This window comes from Rhinolophus sinicus, chromosome 2 (genome assembly GCF_057876585.1).
Source record: "Rhinolophus sinicus isolate RSI-liver-muscle chromosome 2, RSI-T2T, whole genome shotgun sequence".
Taxonomy (NCBI): domain Eukaryota; kingdom Metazoa; phylum Chordata; class Mammalia; order Chiroptera; family Rhinolophidae; genus Rhinolophus; species Rhinolophus sinicus.
This window is the reverse complement of record NC_142502.1, coordinates 1,470,396-1,489,917: the sequence shown is the minus strand read 5'-3', so window position 1 is coordinate 1,489,917 and position 19,522 is coordinate 1,470,396. Positions and strand designations below refer to the sequence as shown.

The 19,522-nt window shown below is 51.7% G+C and overlaps 1 protein-coding gene across 1 annotated transcript in view; it reads left to right on the top strand.

The window, feature by feature from the left end:
• The first annotated feature begins 928 nt into the window (after positions 1–928).
• The window catches only part of KIF25 (kinesin family member 25), a 26,976-nt gene continuing 8,382 nt past the window's right edge, over positions 929–19,522 (top strand). The window contains 5 exon segments of the mRNA XM_088794782.1: positions 929–941; positions 1,630–1,789; positions 2,146–2,339; positions 3,439–3,774; positions 3,970–4,048. Coding sequence (XP_088650908.1) covers positions 929–941; positions 1,630–1,789; positions 2,146–2,339; positions 3,439–3,774; positions 3,970–4,048 — 782 coding nt within the window.

Sequence of the window (19,522 nt, the reverse complement as noted above, 5' to 3'; positions counted from 1 at the left end):
CGAAGAGTTAGAGGAGGGACTCAAGGAGCTGAAACAGGGGCCTCCGAGGCTGATTCTGATACTCGACTGTCACGTGTTCCGCGGCCTACATGAAAGAAGGAAATCGAACATCAGCGCTAACCAGCACCTCTTTCCCCTCCTTCCCCTCCCCAGATATTTGGGACAGAGCTCATGCCTCTGAGGACCCCACTGCTTTCCTGCTTCTCAGTTGCTGTGTGGGATCAAACCAGGCTTCCCGGGGTATCCCAGAGCAAATGAGCCAAAGTCAATGAAACTTAATCTGAATTTTAGTTCATTTTAGTTTCTTCTGTCTGCAGAGGAGAAATTAATGTCTGCATGCTACTTGCTGTCATTTCAACATGACAGCAGTGCCCAGCATTTCCATGTTGTTTGTCCCGAGCTCATCCACGTGAGAGAAACTCCATCCCACGGTCTTGGGCATGGAGGCTGCGTCTGAGGATGGCGCTGTCATGGCCACCATCTTTAACATGGATGCCAGCCGGGACGGGGACTGCTACCCTCTGTCCAACTGGCCATGAGCTTGTCTTGTCCACAATCTATTTTTGGATTGAAAAATCAGTGAAGAGCATTCAAATGCCGACAAAGCTGGGTTTGGCAACAGAGGAAGATGTGGTAGAAGTTCGAGCAAACAAAGATGTCAGGTTAATCAGGCAACAAGGCAGAGCTGAGGTTACTATTGGTGGGGTTTCAGTGAGGGCGGCATTCTGCTGGAGCCTGTGGAACAGACAGGAGCGAGGTGGCTGGTCGTGTTGCAGCAAGAAGCCGGAAGTGGCAGGCAGGCCTGGGGAACCACAACCATGCACTTGTCACTTCATCCGCTATCTGTGTCCCACAAACGTAGCTGCCGACTGCTAAGTTTGACATTGCCAGATGTGTCCAGGGGGGCTGCTAGGGCTCCAGGTAGCACATGCCTGTGCCAGGTGGGTGGGGGTGGGGGGACAGGGAGATAGGAACACGCCTGCCACGTCTGTTCCTCTCTGTCCTTTGCTCAGAAATCCTGCCCCGTGACTGCCAGCACCTCTCTGGCCAGAACTGGGTCACGTGGTGTCCGACCGTTAAGAGAACCTGGGAAATCTAGGTTTCAGCAGGAACGTTGATAAACTAGGGGCTGTGGTGGCAGCAGATAAGCGGTCACTTGTCTCTGCCGCCCAAACAACTGGTGTCTCAGAGAACTCGGACCCACTGGGGTCTGTTTCTCCATCAGAGAAATAAAGATCCGCCTCTGTTAGGAAGACAATGCATGTAAGTCCAATCAGCAGAAGTTACAGGCACCCTTTGGAAGTTTTTTGTTTTCTCGTATTAACTGTGGCCGTGAGAACAGTCCCCTCACTACTTTTGTGGATCTGGTTTTCTCTGAGAGATTCTGAACACCGAGTACTGGAAATGGTACCCAGTTTCCCTTTTCATAGCTATCTTGTCCAGGAAATTCTTGACTTTTTATAATGTTTTCCTTTAAAAAAAATGGTCATGTTGCGACATTAAAATGTGCATGGCCTTCCTGTTTGCTTCCCAACAAGGCCTGGCTTGAACCTTAGCCTGGAGCAGACCAGGGTCCCACCACAGGGACACCCAGTGTCCCTTCACCCCCTGCCCCCTGCCGTCCTGCAGCACCCACACCCCACGGGCCACCCACCGCCTCCCCCCTGCCTTCTGTCCCCAAACCTCTACCGTCCCATGTCACAGATTCGGACACCTCTGCCCGACCACAGCACCGGCTGTTTGATGAGCTCACGCCATTCCTCCCACAGTCCTCCCGTTTCATCTGGTCGTCAGTCCCCTGGTCACTTTGCTTTCCTCCAACAGCCGTCCCAGGACTTCCTGTCACTCGCCACTTAGATGTCGCATCCATGAGTTCAGCACTCCCTTGCAGGTAGCCAGGACCCCACCATCTCTGCCACCGTCACACCCCTGCGCTCTGCACGTCTTCATCCCGTGTGCACCTCCCCAGTGCCTGCACCGAGTTGCTGCAAAATACCGACAAATAGGAAGGTCGGTCCTCACCATCTGCTTGACACAGGTGCTGGGATCCAAGCCACGCTGCAGTCCTGGTTCCAGAATCAGCCGCTCTCCACCCACCATGGAAAGGGTTTGAATCTCCTCCCCCTCGCAAACCTCTGCTCCCAGCCCCTCCACACAGCCGTCGTTGGGGGCAGACCAGCTGTCCCCTCTCATGCACAGTGTCCTCCTGCCGCCCCACCAGTCACCTCATGGCAAGCATCCCTTGCAACCTCGGGAAGGGCCTGCTGACAACCAGCCTGCACCCCGAAACCCCGACTATTCAGCTGCAGGGCCTCCTCGCCACAGCCGGCCCGGAACAGGTGGCCACTGTCTGGGTCTCTGTCCCCTCACTGTCATCCCAGCTGTCTCAGTGCCCACACCGCCTGTCTGAGCACACGACTCCAGACTCCTGGGCTCCCCCCAGCAGCAGCTGGCATGACTTCACTGCTGTCCTTCCCCATGGACAGTGTCATGTGTCACATGGCGTTCCCGGCCCCCTGCTCTCTGCTCTATCACCAGTCAAGGGCAGACTCGCAGCTGCACTCCCACTGTCAGGAGTCCTGGGCGCCATAACCAGTGGCCTGTTGGCATTCTCACCGGAGGGGCCATGTCGTCGGTGACTGGCGTGTCCCTCTTGCTTCCTGGGGGCTGCGTCCTGGCCTGTTTCCTTCTCCTCCCCACCCTTCCTTCCCGAAGATAAGAAGCAGGTTCCTGGTAATGAGAGAGCACATGTCCCTTATTCCCCCACGGCTGTCGAGCTTCCTCCATCTTAATATTTGTAACACCACTACATCTATTTCAGTGCGTAAGTGGTGAAAACATGCATTTTACTATCAGTTGAACCATATTTTTACTGTGTGGGAATTATGGCTGCAGTGCTGAGGGAGGAACAATTTCCCAGCATATGCGCCCGCGTGTAAGAATGTCACGTGAGAGCGTGAACACCCGAGTGGACTTCTGGGAAACAAAGCAAAGTGGAAATCCAAGCTCATTATGTGTCCCTAGTACCTGAGTGGCACCTCCGCCAGCTGCTCAAGCCCCAAACTGGGAAGTGTAAAGGGCTGCATGTCCGACCCCGCATCCGTCTCCCAGTCCTGGCAAGGTTGTCCCCTGAGCATGTGCTGGCCCCGCGCACTGTCCACAGCGAGAGTCTGAGGTCCAAACCAGCACTGGCTTTCTGACCGGTTTACCTTCTTCGCTCCATCCTTGTCCACAGAAGGCCCAGGGTGGTCTCTAGAAATCCTCCAGTGGCTTGGCACTGTCCCTCAGCAAGTGCTGTTTGTCACCCTTCCCCACCTGGCCTGCGGGAGCCTCTGTACCCTCTCCCCCCCTTCAACGCACCCTCTGTTCCTCTCACACTGTTCTTTCTGTTGCTGGAATCTGCCTCTCCCCTCGTGGGCTCCCCGTCCCTGCCCTCAGGACGCTGTCGCCAGAGTCGCACTGGTCCTGCCGGGTCCAGTGTGCACTGCCGGGCCACCTCCATGGCTGGTTCCCGCCGCAGCGGCGGCTGCACAGGGCAGTGTCTGCTTGCAGGAGACGGGGCCCTGTGGACGGTCGAGGAGCTCCTCCCCTCGGAGGAGAAGCACCTGCTTCGGCGCCTGCACTTTAAGGCGCTGAGTCCTCTTCTGTTTGTCTCCACAACGGTACCAAGGAAGGATGGGGACGAGGCGTGGCGAGGCCACAGGGCTCGGCCACCAGCGGGGGCCTCGGCACAGGACGCACCCACCCCGGCTGCAGCTCCATCACGCAGCTCAGGTAAAGCGGTTGAGCGGAAGCAGGCTCCTCATTTACACAGGGGGCGCTCGTGCTCATAACTTGTGTTGGGTGAATTGTGTAAGTCACGCCTGTCGAAACCTTAGGGAAGGAGAAGGTGCCTCCATTTGGGGAGCAGCGTGCCTCCTGTGCGTCCGACGGCTTTTCCACGATAGTTGGCTCGTCTGCTCTCCCCAGACGGGAAGGTCACCGCGGTGGTCATGACGGCTTTGGAGCTCTGCTTTCCCACACTCCCTGAGGACAAGACGCCCCTCAGGTGGCACAGGCGGCTGGGACCCGAGCAAACACGGGAAGGGAACATTGGGCCGCGAGCGGGGTTGCTTCAGACAGCTCCTGCGCCCAGCAGTGGTTCTCAGCTTTACGTTAACATCACATGGGCGAGCCCTGCTTTGCACAGGCCTCGTGAAACAAGCTACTGCCGCGTGTCCTCAGAACAGCACCTTTAAACACTGGAGATTCCAGAAGGAAAGGTGGGAAAGTCGTTATTCTGTGTAGCACATTTGGCCATTCTCCAGGGTGAAACTGTGCCTATTTTTATACCTTTGATTAAGAGCATTGTTCACCTTTTGTTATAAACAATGCAACCGGGTGAGAATTAGAAGGAAGCAAAGGTCATTATCACAACAACAAAACACCATCTGCCGACAGGATTAATCCCCACTTAGAGGTGTTTTCCCCCATGAACTGGTTTACTGTGTTTAGAATGGATTTATATAGAATTAATTCTTAATTCTCCTCCAACTGTGTGAAATCAATCCATCTCTGAGTGAAATGTATAACTGTCTGCGTTTCACATAATAAAAATAACTCAATTTAGTTCCGATATTTTATCAAAATATTTCCCAAACATGGAAGCAGTCTCCATTTCCTAGGAGAGAAAAGACTGACAGAACTTCTAAGCTCAGGCGCGACTCCGAGGTTTAATTCTGAGACCCGATGTGCAGCAGGGCACTGGCTGCCATCCCTGGGCCATCACGCAGGACGCGCCCGTCAGCTGCATGGTTCCTGGAGTTCCGTAACGACCGCCGGGCCTGGGATACCTTAGCACACACACCCAGCGAGGTCGCTCGGCCTGCATTGTTCTCACCGTGAGCTCTTGACAATTGGACTTCCAGAAGGTGGTCTGGATAAGACACCAGAGCTTCGTTCCCATGTCAGGAGGGGGACTGTGCCAACATTGCAAGGAAGTAAACAGCAGACAGAGAGACGGCCTGCGCCTGGCTTTTCCCCACCATGCAACGGGTGCACTTCCCCAGGAAACCGGTGAATCAGTTTATTTTCGTGACTGCTTCACATATGTGGGCGTATGAAACCACACAGGCTGCTCTGTGTAGTGCAAAACCCATACCTGGGTCAAATCCAGAAGTGGGCGTGGCCTCACGTCCCACCTGAAGGTGCCACAGGCCGTGGTGACGGGCGTCAGACTCTGGTTTTGAACAGACTCCGTTCGTGATAAATTGCTGTCTGGCTACGTTAACTGTGGACAGATGCTTCTGTGAGGCATAATTGTGCTGTGATGGCTGCCAACGGTAACTGTGTTAATCGCATTCTTATTTTATAGGAACTGAAACAAGATATAAAAGAGCTTCATTCCTCTTCTGCGCAACTTTTCAGAAACTGCCAGGACCAACACCGGGACTGTCCTTCTGAAACCATGAAAGCCATGGAGCGAGCACAGCTGCAGCTCGAGGCTCTGCCGTGTAAGACGTGACCCTAACCCTAGGCGCTGCCTCGCTCTGGGGTCCGGCAGGAACAGGGATTCCGCAGACTGACACATGCAGTCCTGCTGCCACCAGGGTGAGTCTGGCACGCAGGTGTCAGACCTTGGGCTCGGCCGGACACACCTGGAGGCCCTCGCGTGTTTGTGTCCAGCCCCCATCGATCCTGTATTGTCACTGCAGTTGAGAAGCCATTGTCCTTACTTGCCAGCTGAGGATGTGGTGGCCCAAGGTAGCCCCTTGCCCCCGATATGCAGGGCTCTCCCTCCAGCCCCAGGGCATTTGGTCGATCCCTCGCGGTGCTTCAGATAGTGGGCATGGTGGCTGCCATGTGACCTGCCAGCACGCACCGAATGCACCACGCTTCTCCCAGGGCAGTCATGGGTGAGCTCAGTGTTTGGTCGCTGGGACCTCCTCACAGTGTCCTGTCCGACGAGGTGATTGGAAGCAACGGGGTGGGCCCACGCACCTCTTTCTAACTTGGGGTGCAATCGTCCTCTCAGCGTGGCAGGCCAAGGCACTTCACCTTGAGAGGTCCTTACAGGAAATGAAGGCACAACGTCACCTTGAAAGGCAGAGGAGGAAGCAGCTTCACAACAGCCTGGTGGTGAGCAGGCCATCCGCGTACCGTGTCCCACCGACCTGGTGGCTCAGAGGAAGGTGCTGGAGGGGGACCTCGAGGGGGACCTGAGCAGGGACATGGGGTGGGAGGGACGGCCCGCGGGCAGAGAGGGACAGGGGCAGGCCCCGTGGGGTGCGAGAGGCAGTGACTGGACCTGACTGCAGCCGCGAGGTGCAATCTGACCAGCGGGGACGGTGGCCTGTGCCAGGCTGGTGGCAGTGCAGGGGAGCACGGGTTGGGCCAGTCCCTGTCGGACCTCCTGACAGGACCCGCCGAGCTGCGGGCGTGAGGTGTGTGGGGGGCGTGTTGGGGGGAGTGTGGGGAGATGCAGAGGTGGGCACAGCAGGACCCCCGAGTGGTGGTGGGGGGATGGTGCCCGCCCTCCCTTCCTGGCCCTCAGGGGCCCTGAGCCTGCCTCTCACTCGTTCCAAGACTCAGGTTTCCATCTACCCACAGAGGGTGCCAGAGTGGGTGACTTATTTGACGGCTTTGATTTTTGATGTATGTGTTCCCATGATATTTGACGTTTATGGGTGTTCCTTGGCCAGTCTCTGCGACTGTCATCTACCTGAAGCCAGGACAGCGAGCTTGCTGAGAGCCCCTCCTACCCGCGCCAACCCCTGCGTGGTACTGACGCGTGTGACAGTAAATCTGTTTTACGCGCTCCTGCCTGGCAGCAACGCCGCCAACACTGACATTGGAGCTCGTTTGTTGAGTGCTGCTGCAAGGCAGGTGCTGTTTGGAGCATCTGCCCAGTGGTGCCGCCCCGCTGAGCTGCTGTAGACGAAGCCAGGTGCTGCCACTCCAAAAGCTCTTTGCGTGGCATCTGGCAGGGGCCATGAACCGCCCGAGGGGCCACAGCTCGGGTGCGGCACTGGACCGTGGAGGAGCCTGGGTCCTGGCTGCAGCCGGTCTTGGGTCTGCAGTCTGCAGCCCTGGGAACAGCACCCAGGGTCTCACGCTATGGGATCCCAGACCCAAAAGTCCTAAGAGCCTGTAAACACATGGTGTGCCATTGACTCCCATCAGAGTCTGAGGGGCTGCACCTCACTCCTGGCTGAATAAAGTGGCCACACAGCCCGGGCGTGGTGTTAGAACAGGTCCCTAAAAGGCTGGTTTCTGAGTATGTGGAGGGAAAATGCACTCCCTGGAAACCAGCAAGTGCTTAGGAGAATAAAACTGTGAAAGAGAGATGGTAGGTGAGAGCATCTGGCCATCAGCCAGGCATTTGAGAAAGGGCCACATGTGCACACGTGAGAGTGCCGGCCCGGTGCCTGCTCATGGCAGGGCATGCATACGGGCAGGAGAGACGAGGGACCCGTGGTCCCCTCCCTCCAGGAGCCCCTTCGCGGGGCATGGGAGGCTCGGGGTGTCCTCTGGGCCCCCACTGCTCAGATCCTAACACTTATGAGTGGTTTGCTGGACATACAAAGGCACGTTTATTGTATTTGAGGGTTCACATTTGAGAGGGTTTGATAGCAGATCCAGTCAAACTATTTTAACAGGCTGGAGCATCAGGCTGGACCTGACCTGGGGACGAAAAGCCGGGCACACAGGTGTCGGATGGAGGCAGAGATTTAGCAAAGGTGCTGGTGGGTGCAGGGTCCTCCCGTGGCGGCCTCACCCGGACTCACATGGCCAAACCAAACCCTGACTGTTTGGACGTGGATTCCCCACAACACAGATCTTAGCCCGGCTGGTTCCCCTGCTTCTCTGTGGGAAGGGTGTGGGGTCAGCGTCGCATGGTCTGCTGGTCTAGCTGGTTCTTGGGCTTCGGTTTCATTCCCACAATATCACGTCATGCCACTATTTAGATGGGCCCTTTGGGTTGCTGCATAATGAGCAAAAGGACCAAATTTCAGAAAGTTCTTCTGAAATGCCTGAAAGCGTCAGCCCAGGAGCCCATTGAGAGGTGCTTTCTTGATACTTACTATCGAGTGATAATCATTTGCCAAGTGAATGAATGTAAACATGAATTTTTAAAAAGCTAAAAATGACAGTACTCACTGCTCCGTAGGGACATTTTCAGAAGTCGAGATGTGGGCAGGAAACTGAGGCTCATGTCTGGGGGTGACGGTGTGTGTTCTCTGGGGAAACAGCTCAGCAGCGTGGGTCGCCTCGCTCCTGCGTCCATGGGCACGTGCTCTGTTGTCACAGGATCTGAAAGGGAACGTCAGAGTCCACTGTCGTATCCGTCCTCTGCTGCCTTTGGATGACAAGTCTGATGATCCAGGTTCACATGCCAGATAATTTGCTTTTGTGTGTGTACGTGCGTGTGTGCCTGTGCGTGCACGTGTGTGTGAACGTGTGTGCACGTGTGTGCGCATGTGTGCGCATGTGTGTGCATGTGCCTGTGTGCACATGTGTGTGCATGTTTCTGTGTGCACGTGTGTGCGCGCACCTGTGTGTGCACGTGTGTGCCTGTGCCTGTGTGTGCACGTGTGTGTGCATGTTTCTGTGTGCACGTGTGTGTGCGCGCCTGTATGTGCACGTGTGTGCATGTGCCTGTGTGTGCACGTGTGTGTGTGCATGTTTCTGTGTGCACGTGTGTGTGCGCGCCTGTATGTGCACGTGTGTGCATGTGCCTGTGTGTGCACGTGTGTGTGTGCATGTTTCTGTGTGCACGTGTGTGCGCGCCTGTATGTGCACGTGTGTGCATGTGCCTGTGTGTGCACGTGTGTGTGCATGTTTCTGTGTGCACATGTGTGTGTGTGCCTGTGTGTGCATGTGTGTGCATGTGCCTGTGTGTGCACATGTGTGTGTGCATGTTTCTGTGTGCACGTGTGTGTGCGTGTGTTAAGGAAAAATACAGAAATGGCAGCCAGTTGCCGTGCCCCTCCTTCCCTAGCCTGGTCCCAGAGCAGGACGTGTCTGTGCTGGGGGTGAGGTTCCCTTGTATGGCTGGAGCGGCCTTGCTAATCACACGTGCTCAGCAGACTCTCCGGCAGGTGGCTTAAATCTGGCCCAGATTCTGCGCAGCCAGATGAGCAAGCACGGTGGGGTGCTGCCGCCGTGCAGGCTCCTTCCCGCAATGGCAGGCCGGCCTCGCACTGGTCCCCCTCCCACCCGCCCCCACACGTTGCTTCCTCTGAGGGCGGCCTGCTGCTTTATTACTCCAGAGACCCTGCGGGGTGACGCAGCCGGTATTTCTGACTCAGAGAAAGTTTTGATGCTTTTAATGAATTACACAGAATTACCTGAGATGCATTTACCTGAATGTTTGCTGGAACGCCCTGCTCAATCTGACTTCCCCTCCTGACCCCAACGGGAAAGCACCCCAGGGAGGTGTCTGCCCCATGGCCACCATGTCGACCCCGACTGCCAGGCCCTCCCACCACCATGACGTCGGGCACTTCCAGAAGCCCCACTTCCACTGGTGGGTCTCGGCGGCGGGTTTACTTTCCTCACCATAGATCCCCCCTCGTCCTGCCCACTCAGGTCTCCCCTGTATTTACACAGCATGTTAGCACTTGACCTCGGGTCTTCAGGAAGCCCTGGTCGGTCCCATAATGTGAAACAAACCATTTGTGTCTTTTTGACAGTGACTGAATTTTTTTTTCTTCAAGACGTTTAACTAGCTTGGTACTTAACGTATTTCGATAACTATGGCAGGACCTGAAAATAGGGCCCACCGATTACAACAGTGAAACCCAGCAGCTTGCCGTCATCACGTGTGGTGTGTGCATGGATGTGCTTTTCCAGGGCTGTTTACAGATTGCTTCTGCCATTATTAGGGTCCCGCCCTGCCCAACAAGACAGCTTCCCACATGTGGTCATGTAACTTTAAATGAATGAAAATGACATAAAATGGGGAATGTGGTCTCAGTGGCGTTACCCACACTTTCAGGGCAGACGTTGGGCATTTGGACAGAATGTCCCATCGTTACACAAAGTTCTGCCGGACAGCGCTGATCTGGGCCGCTCCACTTCCCCAAGGTTCACAAGCGGCTTCGTGAAGCTCTTGTCTTTGCTTTTACATCATTCACGCTCATTTGATTTTCGTTTTGAAATGTGTTGCTTTATTTTTTCATGATTGCCTTCAAAGGCCCAAGTTCTTACAGGCAAAGACCTTGGTAAAGCTTTTCTTCTGTATCAGTCACTCCGGAGCCTCTAACCCAAGGCTGTTCTACATGAGATGTTTCACGTAGGTCCGCGTACCACTCCAAGCAGCACATACAGAGGGTATGAAAATATGAAATAAAGAGCTGAGGTATAAGAGAAAGAAGTTCAAGAAAAAGCAAAAGGGAGGCAGGAGAGATGAAAATAAGAAAAGGATAGAAAAAGAGAGACATGGATACAGGAAGAGGTGAGGGAAGAGAAGGGAAGGAGTAAGAAATAAATCGAAAGGCTGGGGAATGGGGAACCAGAAAATAGAAAAGAAATGAGGGCAGCAAAGTTTGGTTTGGAGAGTTTGGGTGTCAGGGTCCAGAAAGGAATGGTGTGGTGATATGTGTATTAAATGCTATTTTTCCCCTCAGCCCCGCGCCTGGAGAAGTGGCCCGTGCAGTGGATGACGTGAGTGAATCTCCCTAACAAACTGTGGGTGAGGTTCTCTGTGCGATGGTACAAAGCGTCCCCAGATGCTTCCCCCGCCGTGCGTCCTCCCGAGTCTGCATGAATGTACTTTCCCACCTTGTTGCACACTGTCCTAGTTAATGGAAGTGCGTTTGTCCCTTGATTTCTACGGAACAAGAGATGAATGAGGCGTTGGACACGTTTTCCTTTTGTGGGACCACAGGGCTCCTGATAGTAGATCTGTGTCGGGCGAGTCCCTTCACTTTCATTAACTCTCCAGCCCCCAAATCAGGCAGTGAACGTGCGATTGGGACCTAAAATTTGGAGCATAAGAAATACCAATATATGGTAATTCTATTCGTAATTTTTTAAGGAACCTCCACACTGCCTTCCATAGCGACTGCACCAGTCTGCATTCCCACCAACAGTGTATGAGGGTTCCTTTTTCTCCACAGCCTCTCCAACACTTGTTACTATTTGTCTTGTTGATGATAGCCATTCTGACTGGGGTGAGGTGATATCTCATTGTGGTTTTTATTTGCATTTCTCTGATGATTAGTGATGTTGAGCATTTTTTCATGTCTATTTGCCATTTGTATGTCCTCTTTGGAGAAATGTCTCTTCAGGTCCTCTGCCCATTTTTCAATTGGGTTGTTTGTTTTTTTGTTGTTGAGCTGCATGAGTTCCTTGTATATTTTGGATATTAGCCCCTTATCAGAGGCACTGTTTGCAAAAATCTTCTCCCATTCAGTTGGTGGCCTCTTTATTTTGTCGAAGGTTGCTTTTGCTGTGCAGAAGCTTTTAAGTTTCATATAGTCCCATTCATTTATTTTAGCTTTTACTTCCACTGCCTTTGGAGTCAAATTCATAAAATGCTCTTTGAACCCAAGGTCCATAAGTTTAGTACCTATGTTTTCTTCTATGCAGTTTATTGTGTCAGGTCTTATGCTTAAGTCTTTGATCCAGTTTGAATTAACTTTGGTACATGGTGACAAATAGCAGTCCAGTTTCATTCTTTTGCACGTGGCTATCCAATTCTCCCAGCACCATTTATTGAAGAGGCTGTCTTTGCTCCATTGTATGTTTTTAGCTTCTTTGTCAAAAATTATCTGTCCATATTTATGTGGTTTTATTTCTGGGTTCTCAATTCTATTCCATTGGTCTGTGTGTCTGTTTTTCTGCCAATACCATGCTGTTTTGATTATTGTAGCCCTGTAGTACAAGCCGAAGTCAGGGAGTGTGATACCTCCAGTATTGTTCTTTTTCTTAAGATTGCTTTGGCTATTCGGGGTCTTTTGTGGTTCCAAACAAATCTGATGATTTTTTGTTCTATTTCTTTAAAAAATGCCATTGGGATTTTATCCCTCTTCTGGGTATCTACCCAAAGAATCTGAAAACATTTATACATAAAGACATGTGTCTCCAATGTTCACTGCAGCTTTGTTTACGGTGGCCAAGACATGGAAACAACCAAAATGTCCTTCGATAGATGAATGGATAAAGAATTTGTGGTCTATATACACAATGGAATACTACTCAGCGGTAAGAAAAGATGATATAGGAACATTTGTGACAACATGGCTGGATCTTGAAAGTGTAATGCTGAGCGAAATAAGTCAGACAGAAAAAGCAGAGAACCATGTGATTTCACTGATATGTGGTATATAAACCAAAAACAACAAAAGAACAAGACAAACAAATGAGAAACAGAAACTCATAGACACAGACAATAGTTTAGTGGTTACCAGAGGGTAAGGGGGGTGGGGGGTGGGAGATGAGGGTAAAGGGGGATCAAATATATGGTGATGGAAGGAGAACTGACTCTGGGTGGTGAACACACAATGGGATTTATAGATGATGTAATACAGAATTGTATACCTGAAATCTATGTAATTTTACTAACAATTGTCACCCCAATAAATTTAAAAAATAAATTAAAAAAAAAAAAGAAACAGCATAAAAAAAAAGAAATACTAATATAACACCAGTGAAGTTAAGAATGAAATTGTAGCCTCAAGTTTGAAACAGACATATCTACTGTTAAAACTTGAACAGATGTATTCAATTTTTAAGAGTTTATTTGAGCAAAAATCAATTTAAATTAGTGCCAAACCAGAAGTGGTGAGGAGGGCAGAAGCCAGGGCACACACTTAAGCAGAGAAGGTGCAGAAGCAAAGCAGGAAGTGACTGAGTGGCGGCAGCTTCCAGCCAAGTGGCTGCCTGAGGGGCTGTCCTCAGCGTGTCCATGTCCTGACCTTGAGGTACTTACAGGCTTAGGTTTGGGGTCGGCCACCTAGGCCGGCAGAGCCACGCAGCCTCAGTCTCCTGGCTTCTTGTTTAATTCATTTAACAACACCATGAATTCCAATTGGTTTTCCCTTTAAACGCACGTATTTCTTAGCTTTATCTACAAAAAGAAGCCGAGCGGTAGCCGTGAGAACCCCAGCACCCAGGTGGGGCCCCCTAAGTACCAGGAAGTGGGGCTCCCTAGGTGATTGTGGGTTGTATGTGCAGGATGAGGCCCACAGCAAGGGACGCATCAGGCAGTGTGGTCGTGTCCACAGAATGCAGAGTCCACTCAACGGGACACCCACGAAACGGAGCTGACGGAATGACTGAGCCAGGCTGAAACATGTGCTTCCGTAACAACCTTCATTCGGTTCATAGCTATTGTTAGTGGTTTCAAATCCCACGGATCCCCTGTGGAGAGTGCTGGAGTGTCAGCCCATTATTGTGAATGGTGATAAAGAGAAAGAAACACTTATGATGCCTTCCCGATCAAGTGCGTTTCAGGGTAAATGAATAGTTTGGGAAGTTTTTGTTTGTAGGAAAATCTAGCTAATAAGTTCCAGTAAATGATGGGATTGGGAAATCACCACTTGGAGTCCTGATGGCAACGGGAGGTTCAGGGACCCTCTATAGGCCCCAGGCGCTTGCAGATTCGCCGGAAGCAGATGTGTGGAGCTTAGGAACTGGTGATGGACACACAGCCCACGACAGGGAGTCTGAGCCAACACAGGGCATCTAATTAAGTCTCAGGGTCCATCATTTTAAAGGTGCGGAAGCAATCAGCCACATCAGAAAGAGGGACATTTCACAGGACAGATGACCTGATTTCTTCAAAAGCCAACGGCTAGCCAAAGGGAGCGAGAGAACCGTGGAGCGAGAGACCTGGGAGGCTCGGGACCACAGCCGTGGGCTTTGCGCGGGACCTGACGCGAACAAGCCATTGGAAACACATGTTGGGGACAGCCAGGTTTTGGGTGATGCTAACTTCATCACGTGACATTCCTGTTGGCATGGTTGTGATGCTCACAGAAGGTCCCTGACAGTTGAATACAGACTGAAATCATTGATGTGTTGTCTGATACGCAATTTAAACTATGCCAGCGACATGGGAGTTGGGCTGAGCAGCAGTATTTATAACACAAGGTCAGCCGGGTGTCAAAGAAGCCACGGGAGGGCTCCTTAGACCAGTTCCTCCATTTTTGTGCATGTTTGAGCGTCTCCATAGGTAACAGTTCATTATATGCTGGCTTAGGTTTCACTCTGGCTTAGCGTGACTACCACAAAACGGGGCTGGAGAGCCTCTGGATGCTAAACTTCCAGGTGACACGGCTCATTCTGAATTTAACATGGCAGTCCCAGGCCACCTCGGTTACAAGGCTTGTTACGGAGACGTTGTTTTATCTTGTACTGATCCCTTCTAAGTCGGTTTCTCTTTCCCATGTGCCTGTGGTTTGACTCTGCATTGTTACGGTTCCATATCATAAACCTCAGCAACCCTCTTTTAGTAGTTCCAGTCGATGGAGCAATGGCTTTATTTTGTACAAAGAAGCAAGGAAATTGTTACGGCTGTATTTTAAAAATTCCTTGACAAAGTCTCTGGAAATGACCATTTTAAAAACATTCCTTGTTTTGGAGTGTTTTTGTTCTATCATTTGGTGCCATGTATGTTGTCTGAAGCACCAGTATTACTGAGTCAAGCAAAAGGCGACCAGTTCAGCCTTCATTGTTAGGAACCTGAGGTAACAGTTGCCCTCGGGGCGTCTTACTGATCCCTGGCTTTCATTGGTGAAGACCGGTGAGGATGTGTGGTTACGGAACTGCCTTTCCTCCCGTCCCGAGCATGTGGGCGCTCTTGTCCCACTCAGGGGCTGTCAGTGGGAGGGTGTCCTGAGCCCGAGGCCTGGTCCCCGCCAGCTGGGGCCTCGTTACTACTATTGCTGCTGTTGTTGCCGTTTTCATCTGGTCCTTCTCGAAGTCCTACTCACTCTTCAAATTCAGAAGTTTGAGAGTTTTTAAAAAATATTTTACTCATCGAGATAAGATAAAATTTTTTTTGATTGCAACATTTTGGATTATGTTTTTAAAAATCAGCAGAATCCAAGTTATTTCCTAATTTAATAGACCTGCTTGTTAAAGGACTTCATATCAGCAAATCTGCTGAAAACGCAAGTGTCAATACTGTGACATTGTAACTCTTGGCTTCCACCTTCTGTTTTCGTTTCCAAAGTCTACAGGGAGTTGGAGTTTGTATTGGATGCATAACACAGCACTTCATTTCAATTTGCCGTCTCAGTCACATCTAATAGTTCTGGGGTCAACCTATAAATAAAATCAACCTCGGGGGGAGAGGCTGGCGACTGCCCTCATTCTTGCTGTCTTAAGGGTTATTTATTTGTGTTTTTCATTTAATCTACTGCTGCTTGTTTGGTAATCAGAAGTGGGGGAACGGGTCTCTGTGCTGAGCTGTCTGGCGGTCGGTGGTTCTCGCTGAGTTTTCATTCTTCTTAACACGTTGCGTATGGCGGGGTTTAAATCCCTCGTGAAGATTCTCGTGATCCGTACGCAACGTGTTAACATTGTTCAGTCTGACAGTTGCCGACTAGAGTTTCCAAATGTCGCTGAGCCAATGGATCAAGTGATTCTTGCGCAAAGATAGTTGAGGTCAAAACTATTTTTAGGGAGGTGCTTGATGAAGATTGATGGATTTGGCAAACCTGACACAAAATTTTCAAGATCCAAGTTTTGTGTGGCCCTTGTTCTTTCACTCAGGCTCAGCCGGCTCTGCACATGGCCGGGACTGCTGGCATCCAGTGCAGGCACTTGGCTGTACCGAAGGCACAGGCCTGCAGCTGCCCCCACGTGCCTCGTGCCTCCCCCCACAGGGGTCCCGGCTGTGTGTGGGGGGGGTGCAGCTGCCTCACGCCCACTCTTCAGATCCATATGTCCAGCTGCCTAGCAGGCATCTGGGGGCGGCTCGTGCGGATCTTAGACTTAAACACCCAAAACAGAATTCCTGATTTCCCCTTCGGGTCCACTCTTCTTGTTCCCCCATCTCAACAAGTGATGAATCTGTCTGCCTCGCTGCTGGTGCCGGGAGCTGGGAGTCAGTCGACTCCTCGACTTAGCCCGTCATCAGGTGCTGTCTGTCCTGCGGTGGAACTTTCTCGAGTCTCATTTAGCCCCTGTCTATCACACTGCAGTCCAGGTCATGTGCATCCCCCGGATAACTCGTCGCCGCTGAGTGACCTTCCTCCCAAACCTGCCTGCGTCCCATCCACTTACTTTTGCCTCTAGAATTTGATGACTGAGTTGACGGCCAGGAATTTTATGCCCTAAGTGTCTGGAAAGCCATCCCAGGGGGTCGGATACAAAGAAACTAGATGATAAAGCAGCTCAATGTGAGGAAAATAACGTCACTGGTTGTCGACCCGGAGCCAGCTACCTCTCTCATGTTCCCTGGTTTGGGCCTTGTAATTCCACGAGGCCGGTGTGCTGACACACGTCCTGTGGAACCCGGAGTCCAGCTGTCTGTCCAAGGAAACGGCTCCGACCTGGGCCGTTCCTGTCCTGAAAGGGATCCAGAGCCCAAAGGCTTGGAGCAGAGGAAATGATTCTGAAAGCCCAAGGAGAACGAGGCTCACCTGGGAGATGCAGGGCTGTGTGTGGACGAGGAGGGGCATAGGTGGGCAGGAAAGAACATTCCAGTTGTGTTTGCAAAAGTTCAAGTTTGCCCTTGGTGTCTTTTCTGATGTTCTTTAAAATGCAGCGATCATACTGTGGGATGACATTCTAAGCGCCCTGGGGAGCTTCAGATTCTGGCTTGTTTTTATGGCTTTTCATGTTCCTTCCATGGTGTCCCTGGAGCTTTTGGGTGAGACCTTGTAAACTTAGTATTTTTCATTTGTTTCTCTTTATGGTTCAAACTTAGGCATTTGAAGACATCAGTAAAACACTTTGGAGGGGGGATGTGTTCCTGTGCAATTCACCCGGGGAGCTAGGATTACATGTTGGCACCATATGAAAGGACGGCCACCACAACCAGGCAACAGGAAAATGAAAATAGGCCGCAGGGAGGGAGCAGGGGACCAAGGCCGTGGTCAGACTCTGTCCAGGGCTGGGAGCCAGGAGCCTGGGGTTCTGCCCTTGACGAGGCCAGTGCCCTGCGTGCTGGCGAGTGTCTGAGCTTTTGTTCCTGCATCTTATTTCAGAGTTTGAGCGTGGAAAGGATTTAGAGCCCCTTCTGCCACCGAGGACATTCCTATTCTTACATGATGACATTACTGTTACTATATCAGAATGTGTGTCTCCTGACAGTTTCTGGCACGCAGTAGGTGCTCAGGTATTCTAGTAGACAATGAAGTCTCGATTCATGTCTCCCCTGAGAATAAGACTCCCCCCTTGGAAGCCGTGTGGAGGTCCAGCCACACACAGGTCTTCCTTCGTGTCGATGAGATGAGGGTGGCTTGGCAGTGACAGGTGTGACAGACTCGGCGGACCCTCTCAGTGACCCGGCCTCTGCTTCACTGCTAAAGTCACCGTGGCCTGGTCTCCGTCCCATCCGTCCCAGTGACTTTTCGTCATGGAAGCAGAGGCCCTCTTAGTCTCTACCAAACCCAGTCAGCAGCTTCGATTGAGGACTCAGTGACTTCTCGGCATCGTGGACACTCGCCACCACTCCCTCACTGCTTCTTAACTGGCTCGCTTTGGTTTCAGTGACGTCACACACTCCCTTCTTGTCTAATTTGCATTTTGGAAACATTTCTAAGGCATCAGTGTAAACAGCCGACAGGAAGGGCAGTGGGCCAGCTGGGGGCTGGTCAGGGGCCATTTCCCTCCACAGCAGCAGCGCGGGCACAGTGGGGGGAGGGGCAGACGCTCCGGGGGCAGTCGGGGCTCAGCCCAGGCCACAGCAGCGGCTTTAAGGACCTGCATCCACAGCATGGCTCAGAGACTGGCAGAGCACAGCCCACCCAAGCGCACAGGGTTTCACCTCTGATTATGAGGGCAGCACAGGTGCCCCTCTCCAGTGACGTCAGCATTTCACACCAGGGACCGTAGTGTGGAGCCCAGGCCCGAGCTTTTCGTGGTAAGTAAGTAACGAACAGCAACCACTTCTACAACAAAAGCTCTTGGCTCCCGTACCCAAACAGTCCACTCGTTAGACACGTGTTCATGTCCACAGATGAATGTGTCTGTGTGAGAAGAGCTGACCTCTGGTACCACCCGCTACCTCTATGGAAAAAACAAATGTCTGTATGCCGTTCGCCACTGAAATTGTTGCGCTTGGTTTTTTTACTAATTCTTCCTGTACCCGTTTTTTCATGAATTTGCATTTTGTTTTACAGTTGGAAAGAAGTCAAAAGACTTATTTTTTCTTTGCTTAAGTGAGGCTAAGCTAACGCTGCATTTCTTGCTGAAAATTGCTTCTCTCCACACAGGCTGCCACCGAGGAAAATAGTTTAACAGTGTGTTTAGAAAAGAAACCTTTTAGTTCCAGCAGGTACCGTTAAGTCATACAGTGAGTTGTGACGTCTTTAGTCTTTGGAAGGTCTCACACCTCACGTGACCTCGCTCGGTGGCCTAGGCCGGCTGCTCCCAATGGACTCGATGCGTCCCTGTGTCACAGGCTTGCAAGCTCCTCCCCACGGCCAGAGGCAGTTCCCCCAAGTCTGAGGCCACATGGCCCCTGTGTCAGCTACTCACCGTGTGGGCAGTAAACGCAGTAGCGGACGTCCGCGCGTAGCTGTGTTCCGGGGCGGTTCACAGGACGGGGCTGTGCTGTGCCAGTCTCTGTGCCCTGCTGTGGACGCAGCCCCGCCACCTAGCACTTCGTTCACTCTTTTCTGCCAGGAAACCGTCCTGGTGAAATGCAGTCGGCCTTGTCACCCTTCCATCAATAAGACATTTACTTTTGAAAGGTAAGTGTGTTTTAAGATGACATGTAAAGCAAAGTTACACAGATGCAAAGGTCGCGTTAGGATTTGATTAATAAAGGGTACAGTTTGTCCCATCATTTTGACTAATTGCAAAGGAGCAAAGGCTACTGGTGATGCTGTTCTAATTTTTAAAAGAGTCGTCGCCCTCTGGAGACACATACAGAAACGTTCCCAGGTGACGTGGAGACGAGGTCTCCTCGAAAGGCTGTGGGTGGCGAGGGCGGGCTTCCGGTGGAGCTGGGCCAGGGTCCCCGTGGGATGCACGGCACCCCCGGCTCCCTCCCTGTTCTGTCTGCTTTTGTAGTTTGGGGATTTGGGGTGGGGGGTGGGGAATGAAGAGTTAAGACCCATTTTTAAGAGCTTAGCACCATGTTACGTGCTCTACGTGGCCACATAGTCACGCACAATGAGCAACATACCATGACATTAAAAACTGGTCCTGCTTCTAGAGATGACATGGGTCAGTCAGACATTGTCACACATTTTGACAATGAAAGAAGAGAGAAATTTGGTTCCAGCTAAATAAAAACCTGTGTTTCCGGGAAGTAAGCTCAATATCAAAGCGTACATGATGGTGACACGAGTGACCACTGGTGTATGTGACACGTTTGGTCGTCGGGCACCGACTGCCCTTCACTGCACCCACTCGT